The following is a 9,298-nucleotide window of genomic DNA, read 5'->3' as shown; positions in this document are numbered from 1 at the left end:
AAGTTTCCAAAGAACATATTTACAGTCTGCAAGTTCAATACAACAAGGACGTCTTTCTTTTGTTTTCAATGCAAAGCATAACCAAGCAAAGTAAGGCTGAGAAGACACATCTGAAATGTTTCTATAAAAGTCTTTTCTATTCATTAGTGGGGTGTTAATTTAAAATTTGCTCCAATCCTGTTCCTTCCATACTTTTATAATATCTGGTCCACTAAGGATAAGGTACAGACATGGTATGTCCCGGTCACGTGGATATCAGCAGTAGCAGAGTGGTGGGAAGCAGAGCCCAGAAACTGTGAGAACCTGAAATAGAAATAAAACAATATAAGTGATCCATATAATGAACTAGGTGTAGAGTTAAAATATTTACTTAATGTAAGAGGAAAATAGATGTAACCCCACACATGGAAATACTTCTTCACAGTAGTAAAAAGTAGAAAAAACTCCCTCAAGAACTACTTCTAGACAGCTCAATAGATTGTTTTAAAAAAGAATTGTCACCCTGCCATAGCAGTCAGAGTCAGTTAACCCTACACTACACTACGGTCCCCTTACACTTAACACTTTCCCTAGAGAAACTAGATTATTAAATCTAACTATAGTGGAAAATAGTACCCTAACTACACTAGATATCCCTTTCCTCACACTAATAATTGCTAAATGACACTTATGAAGCAGAAGTAACAGAACTGCTTCCACTCTCTTCCACAGCCCTGTATTACAATGCTAGGAATTTGGCGGGGGCTATCTTATATACTGGGGGGCGTATTCACTAATGATTGGCCTATGGACCCCCTAGTCACTCCAATCACATTCCTAACATTCTCCTGCCCCCTCAATTGGCTTTTACTGATGGTTCTGGTCCAATCACAGGCTTTTAAAGCCCAGTTCCTGTCCCATTGCATTTTGGTTGGTTCTGGTTGCCGAATTCCGAACTTTTTCAGCAAAAAGTTTGGAATTTGGCCTAACCTCGAACAGTCAATGTTCAGTTCAAACCGATGGTTGACCCAAACCGTTCGATCATCCCTATTTAGGAGGTCATAGATCTCACTAGCACACATTATACCTATGAATGTACATTAGCACTTAAAAACCAAGACAAGATTCATATGAACGAATTGTGGCAACCTTGGTCCTTATGGAATGCAAAATAATTGGTCATTCTGCCTCTTTCAGAAATGATGTATTCATATTCATACCTTCTGCAGCCCCACGCTGGGGCACAGATGTAGATCCCTGATGGGGTGCCTGAGCATGGGGCCAGATAAATAAATACATAAATGAATTATTGCATGTGCAGGTAAACCCTAGTTGCCAAAAGTATAGAACTTACATGTCAAGTATATGCGGTGGATTGTTCAACTTCACTTGAATGCTCAATTTCACTTACATGAACAATCATTGATTGGCTCCGTTTTGTTTATTATCCTATTCATAATTGTACTACTCTCATTGCTATTTCCGTCTGCGACAGAACTGCCTGGGTATCTAGCTGTTTGTTATGTTTTTGAAAACCAATAAAAATTTATATAAAAAAAAATAAATAAAAAGAATTTGGTTGCATTCCTGACTACACAGAATATAACTGGAGTATATCCACTGTGATGGTTTATAACAGTTAAATAAAATATATAAAAAAATAAAAATAAAATAAAAATAGTTAATAAAATACAAACTTACTGCTGATGGCAGAGGAGTTGGGATCTGCAGAGAAAAGAAAACATAAAATTGTATTGATTGTATCAATTATATGACGTCAAGCTTTTTGGTTATTGATAATAAAATATAATAACATAATTTGCATAGTATATATTCCTCTATATTTGCTAAATTAAAGATGAGATTACCGGGCTGAGGGTTTAATCTGGTTCACATGGAAGTTTGTGCCTAAATGATCCTCTCATAAGATCTGAATGGCCTCCTCCATGTTATTATATCATTTATAAAGACGTTTCTGTGATTTTCCTCCTCCATCTCACAGCCATTTAGTAGGGATTGTGCTATCTACATCCTCTTTCCATAAATACATTAGTTGAAGTGCTCAGTAGAGATGTTCCCCTATTATTTAGCATCCAGGAAAATGCACCATATTGGTGGCAGTCAGAGGAGAAGTGTGACACCTAGAGGTAGGTTTAATGTGTTGCAAGCTCTTATAATACTAAAATAAATATAAAATCCACCAGGGACAAAGTGATTCTCCTCCCAAAGTTGGTGTACCGAACCAGACCAATTGGAGTCACTCATAACTATACAAAGTTAATTTAAAGCAGAGCTCCACTCAACAGGGGATGCTCCGTTTGTTCGCTCCCCCCCCCCCTTCACTGCCACATTTGGCACCTTTTGGGTTGGGTAGGGAATACCCATCAAAACCAGGTAGCCGCTTCTACTCTAAGGTAAGATCGCCACATTCGTTGTGTAGCGATCTACAAAATCCCCTGCCCCTTCTCTTTCACCCCCCCCCCCGCCTTCTGGGAGACACATAAGTCCCAGAAGACAGTGGGACCATTCAAAAAGTGGGGCACAACTCGAGCATGCGCAATAGGAAACAGGCTGTGAAGCTGAAAGGCTTCAACTCTTGTTTCACTTAGTGAAGGTGCCGGTGCCTGCACCCAGAGCCGATGGATGGATCACCTTGGGGTGCTGGCCTCGTGGACCACCTGGACAGGTAAGTGTCCTTATATTAAAGGTCAGTATTTGTAACTGCTGATTTTTATTTTTTTTTCCCCCCAGGCTGGCTGGCTCCTCTTTGAGTCTCCAGCACTCTCTATATCCTGAAACAGTTGAATTTGCTGGAAATATGTAATCACAGAAAACTCTCTACTCTAGTTAAAGTACAGATTATGTTGGGCTTATCTTAGGGTTAAAATTGTTCTAAAGGTTCAAGTTTTTTACCTTCATACATTCTATGCAAGAAGGTAAAAAACCTTCTGTGTGCAACAGCCTCCCCCAGCCCTCCTAATACTTACCTGAGCCCCATCACTATGCAGCAATGTGCATGAGAGCCTCGGCTCACCAGGGACTCTCCCTCCTTATTGTTTGATAAAGCAGCAGGAGCCATTGGCTCTGGCTGCTGTCAATCAGGAGGGGGGGGGGCAGTGATGAGCCGCGGCTCTCTGTGTGAATTGACACATGGAGCAGCATCTCGGGCGCTCCCATAGAAAGCTGTTTGCTCTGGGGGTACTTGGCAGGAGCAGGGCCGGATTAAGAGCATCATGGGCTTGGTGCTGAGGATTTTGAAGGGCCATAAGGGCCGTGCCTTGGCATGCACCCAGAGGAGGAAAGGTGCAGCCATGCATGCCTAATTCAACATGGGATGCTGTCTCTGAAGCCCATAAACACATCCATGCTTCGGCAACTGTCTCTCCTTGTCCGGCCTTCGTGCTGTGTGGGGAGGTTCTGAGGGAGCTGCCTGGGGAAGCGAGCATAGAAGCCAGACTTCTGTGTTTACAAGTGACAGAAGAGCGGTAACAGTGAATATGGCCAACCCGGGGCCTATATAAAAGGTAGGGGCCTGGAGCTGCAGCTCCAATAGCCCCTACGTTAATCTGGCCCTGGGCAGGAGGGAGAGGCCTGGAATACCAATGGGGGACCCGAGAAGAGGGGGATTGGGGCTGCTCTGTGCAAAACCATTACACCGAGAAGGTAAGTATGACATGTTTGGGTTTTATTTTTGTTTTTGTTTTTTAAAGCCAAGTCTTTACTGTCACTTTAACTCCAATTGACAAACAAACTAAAAATCTCCAGATATATTAATGCAATGAGAGGAAAAGGTTATTATCCATGCACAAGTGTACCTGAACGGATGATTGGTCCAATTCTCAGACTGTGGGAGTCCAACTCAGTTCTTTGACTCCTTCTTGAAGTACAAGCCTGGAACCAAACACAGACATTTAGACAAGAGACACTTGTAATAAATATCATCTATATGACGTTATCACATCATTTTGAGGTGCTATTTACAGAGGTTCATATAAACTGAAAAGATGATATTATTGGATAGAGAAGATACAATGTTACATTATTATTGTCATAATAAAGAAAAATCTTTAATCACTTTGGGTTATAATGACTCCTAATTAAACTGCTTTATATATTTTAAGCTTGGATTATTCCTCCAGTGAAGGGTGTCCCCTGAGGCAATAGTTCTCATGTGACTACACCAGCCCTGTCTCCACCCAATCTCACTCTATATGGAAATCTACTCACCGGTTGGCAGGCTCCAGATGTGACTTCGCACAGGCTCACAGCACAATGAAGGTACACCAGGTCATAATCTCCCACAAATTTAAACATCTGCACAGATACCCGTCCTTGTCTGGAGACACCGTTCTCCTGAATGTTTATGGTTTCATCTTGCTTGTTGGGACAACTGAGGGAGATAAGAAAAGCCTTAAAGTATGATACATTTTATGCACATTGCATACGAGATAACTTTATTCATCAAATGAAAATATACATTTTTTTTTCATTTATTTAAAGGAGGATATCTGACAAATTTGATGTTATCGTGTTGGGTAGATGTGGGTTAGGTTAAGCTTTTAGCAGTTTTTTGGAGGAGTGACCTCTAAACTGAAATGCTCATACTTTTTCATCTGCTATGACTATCATGACTATCAACATTCCCCATTGGAGTCTGCATGCAGTTTATACCAGTGTTTTTCAACCTTTTTTTCAGCCAAGGCACCCTTTAACCAGTTGCCAACTGCTTACGTTATATTTACGGCGGCAAGCTGGCTCCTACAGGAAGAACGATGTAGGGCTACGTCGCTCACCTGAAGGCAGCTAGGGGGTGCTCGCGCTCCCACCCCTGATCGTCAACGGGTAAGCCGATGCACATGTCAGGTGGCTCCGATTGCAGCCTGACATTCTCGACTGTTCCCCGCCCGCTGAGAGAGAAGAACGGTCATCTGTTGTAAACACAGCCAACCGTCCTCCCTGCAATGATCACAGAGCTCATGTGACCCTTCTATATAGGATCACAGGTCTCTATGGTCATTTCACAAGTCCAACCCCCACACATTTTGAATCACTCCCCTAGGGTCACATTTAACCCCTTGATCACCTATACTGTTAACCCCTTCCCTGCTAGTGTCGGAGGGGGCAGAACTGAACTCTGGGTGGGCACAACCCACCCAATCACCCCCTAAATCCGGCCCGCTGAGTCTCTCACCCAGCAACTGTAAGCCTGCGGGGGGGGGGGGTCAGTTAGGGGTCGGAGCTGTCCAGGCCACCCCTATCAGCGGCCCTGTTTATGGTGCATCCTGTCTGAGATTCCAGATCAGGCTTCTTTAAACCTCCTTTAACCACTTAAAGACCAGCCACCGCATATATACTGCGGCAGGCTGGCTCTCCTGTGCAAACTGGCATATGGGTACCTCCGCTCGCAGAAACAGGTCTTGTGTGTGCGCGTGCGGCGCCAGCAGCGCGATTGGGCGCCTGCTCTCTAGCCCTGCAGCTAAGCAACGGGTCCGGCAGCCAGTTAGGATCACTCCCTTTTAACATTTAACCCTTAGATCGCCCCTGGTGTTAACCCCTTCCCTGCCAGTGTCATTATTACAGTAACAGTGAATATTTTTAGCACTGATCACTGTAGTAATGTCACTGGTCCCCCCAAAAGTGTCAAAAATGTCAGTTAGGGGTCCGATATGTCCGCCGCAATGTCGTAGTCCCACAAAAAATATCGTAGATCGCTGCCATTACTAATAAAAAAAAAAATTACATAAATCTTTCCCGTAGTTAGTAGACGCGATAACTTTTGCGCAAACCAATCAAAATACGCTTATTGCTATTTTTTTTTTTGCCAAAAATATGTAGCAGAAAACAAATTGGCCTAAAATGTTAAAAAATTTTGATTTTTAATTTTTTTTTGGAATGTTATATAGCAGAATGTGAAAATATTGTTGTTTTTTTTTCAGAATTGTCGCTCTTTTTTTGTTTATAGCACAAAAAATAATAAAATCGCACAGGTGATCAAATACCACCAAAAGAAAGCTCGATTTGTGGAAAAAAAAGAACATCAATTTTGTTTTGGTACAGCGTCACACGACCGCGCAATTGTCCATTAAAATAATGCAGTGCTGAATCACAAAATAGGGCCTGGTCATTAAGGGGGGAAATCTTCTGGTCTTAAAGTGGTAAAAAGTATGCACAATCTCATGGCACCACACTGTAAACAACTAAACTAATAGTTTTACATAATGCAGCAACATCCACTCATGTAGGACACCCAACATTAGAGGTGATTTTTTTCTTCCAAAGCAAACACACCTTTGCACACTGGTACTGACTGGTATTCCAATGTTTCTCTTCTCTCTCTTTAACCCCAATGCTGATGGAGAGAGGAGCAAACAAAGATGCTGTGCAGGGGCCCAACTCCTCCCTTATCTACCAATGACATCATAGGTTGATAGGGCGCCAGCATCTAAAAGCTTGCAATGGTGCACAATGAAAACCTGTGACTTTGTGTAATTTAAATGCAGTCTTAATTCCTCCGCTGGCTTGTATACAATTTGTGGACAATCTTTAGGCACCCCTGAAGCAACCCAAAGTCTTGTTAATAACCAATATACATGGGTCTGCCATCTGCCATTTTTGTTTAAACACAATGGAGTGCAGCATTAAAATACACATTTAATAAAAGCAGCCAATGGAGCACTTATGCCTCGTACACACGCATCGATAGTTGGCCGTGAATTTTCAGCCAACGTCCGATCGGCCGATTTTCCGCTTATTAGTATGATGCTTTCGACAACCAACTCCGACTTTTCGGCCGAACAAAATCTGGAGTGCATGCTATAAAATTTTTGTTGGCCGTCATCAGAACGGCCAATTTTCCGGCAGTCAGTACAGATTTCGGCAGACAAAAATCTGATGAGCAAGACTGGGCATGCTCAGAGAAGAAAAAACACACGGAAATTAAACCAGCACATGACATCACTTCTGAAGTTGGTTTTTGTTGGCCGAGAAAATTTGTGTGCAGTCTAGAGCACATTTCTTTTTTTTTTGTAAATAAATTTTTATTGAAGAAATAAAATAGAATAATAATACATGTAAACATGTGAAAAGCCGAGGTACAGGGACACTGTCAATTGAAAAACAACCAGTAAATGGTACAACTTCGAATAACATATTCAAGTATAAACACACATAAAATTACATACAGTGCCCATGGCCAAGACCAGCCTCAAGTTAGGGAATTAGTGCAACAATCATGGTTCCCGGACCCTCACCCCGAATTGGGTGCATACTGTGAGGGTGCCGCCACCTGCTACTTAAATTCTCAAAACCCAGGTGTCGCCACTACCTGAGTGTGTTTCCCCAGCTTGAGTCCTAGATGGTTGCCAATGAGGGGTAGCGATAACAAGAAAAAGAAGAGAAAAGCAACAGGAACCCAACTAGGGTGGGGTAGAGGGGGGCGAGGAAGGAAGGGGAACGGGGGGGGGGGCTGCCACCAGAGCATTGTAGACTGCGGATGGAGATATTTAAAGTATTATGTCAAGAGAAGTAAATTCAAATCAAATCAAGTCAGGGGATTGTATAATCCAAGAATGCCACTGTTTCTTAAACTTATCTGCTTTCCTGTGTTTGAAGGCTAGCATTTTTTCCATTACGAACTGGTTGGCAACTCTATGTTTGATAATCGCCAGGTTCGGGGGGTCGATGGACCTCCATTTGGCTGCTATTGCTATTCTGGTGGCAAATAAAATATGCGCCAACACCTTCCGGGGGCCAGGCGGAAAGGAATCCAGGCCTAGTCCCAACAAGGCTAAAGCTGGGGAGGGTACACATATTACTTCCAATATCTGAGATGCCCAGGCAAATACGTCTTCCCAAAGTGCCCGGACCACTGGACAACCCCCAGGAATTCCCAGAGTTTTTTAGGTATAGGGGGGATCACTGAGGCATGAGCTTTCTGATATGCTGTAATTTGGAAATTAGTCAACATTTCAAGGGCGGAATGGGGCTGGATTGGTAGAGTGGAGAAGTTGTAACCACGTCTCCTCCAATTCAAGGTTGAGACTCCTGGTATGAGCAAATCATACACTGCTAGTGGGGTAGTGAGCGTGACACATTCCTCATCTTGGAATTTTTGTCCGTCTAGAGCACATTTCAACCAACACAACACTGGACAAAAGACGGCCGATCGGTCGGCCGATAATCGTTGCGTGTGTACGAGGCTTAACTCTTCATAGTATGAAATGCGTTTATCAATGTTTTAGATGGGTGTAAAAGCTGTTCCACCCAGAGGGTCAGTCCTAACCTGCATCCAGTGGTGAAGGAAGAAACAGGAAGACGCTGTATGCCTATCTCAGAAGTCAACAGAGCCACCATAGAGCATAGATTCAGATGTGTCATCACATGGGAGGGCCTTTAACCATGGTAATGTGCTTCAAAGCTTTTCCAGCTTTTTTGTCATCATTGGTTTGACAAAGAAGCCAGAAAAGCTTTGAAATGTGTTACCATGGTTACATGCTCTCCCTATTACGTCACTTTTGGTTCTTGCTCCACAGTGGCTCTGTTGACTTCCAGGATTGGTATACAGCATCTTCTTGGTTCTACCTTCGCTGTTGAATGCAGCTTAGGACTGACCTCCTGGGTGGATCGGCTTTTACACCTGTCTCAGTGCATTGCATACTAAGAAATGTGAGTATTCTATTGGCTTCTTTTATTAAAAGTGTATTTAATGTTAATGTTAATGTTGCACTTGGTGCCCCCCTTGTGTTTTTCTGGTTGTGGAGAAAGAAATGTCAGGATTGGGTGACTCTGATTCTGTATCTGATACATCCAAGTTTACCTGTCTTTAATGATGTAGTATTTCAGTGTGTCGTTAGCAGATTGTGTTGGGGTGGCGTAGCAGTTCCTCATCACCAGAACGTACTGCGATGTGTCTCCACCCTGAATGAAGGCTCCAATATACAAGATGGTCTTAGAAGACAAGGAGACCTCTGACCCTTCATATGGAGTTGTGTAGTTGCCGTCTTTATACAGAGCCATGGAGGCCTTGAATTGTCCCGTCCCTCCAACTGTGATATTTACAGAGCTGTGAGAGTTTGAAAAATACTTATTGTTAATTTTTTGTGATTTTAAGATAATCACATATACAAAGAACATAAAATGTGTAAAAATAAATAAAGGATGGGAGCTTTTGATTGGTTTTCTGTTGGTTTGTTCTGTTGAATAGTTAAAAAAAACACTTTTTCTTGTATAGAAAAGCAAACTCATGTGGCAATGTTCAAAATAGATCTTTTCAGTACGACCAAGTATGCAAGAAATGGTATTGTTCATAACCAATGTACAT

General features: G+C 42.5%; 1 protein-coding gene across 1 annotated transcript in view; it reads right to left on the bottom strand.

Annotated features, from left to right (window-relative positions):
• Positions 1 to 244: 244 nt before the first annotated feature.
• LOC309557601 (uromodulin-like) overlaps positions 245 to 9,298 on the bottom strand; it is a gene marked incomplete at both ends in the record, with an annotated part of 56,044 nt that continues 46,990 nt past the window's right edge. The window contains 5 exons of the mRNA XM_082260394.1: positions 245 to 303; positions 1,681 to 1,704; positions 3,795 to 3,870; positions 4,207 to 4,369; positions 8,795 to 9,040. Coding sequence (XP_082116520.1) covers positions 245 to 303; positions 1,681 to 1,704; positions 3,795 to 3,870; positions 4,207 to 4,369; positions 8,795 to 9,040 — 568 coding nt within the window. The remainder of the gene's footprint in view (positions 304 to 1,680; positions 1,705 to 3,794; positions 3,871 to 4,206; positions 4,370 to 8,794; positions 9,041 to 9,298) is intronic.

The sequence above is a fragment of the Pelophylax lessonae genome (genome assembly GCF_965119305.1).
Source record: "Pelophylax lessonae genome assembly, chromosome: 6".
NCBI lineage: Eukaryota > Metazoa > Chordata > Amphibia > Anura > Ranidae > Pelophylax > Pelophylax lessonae.
Note: the sequence above shows the minus strand (reverse complement) of the source record. Positions and strands in the feature narration are given on the sequence as shown.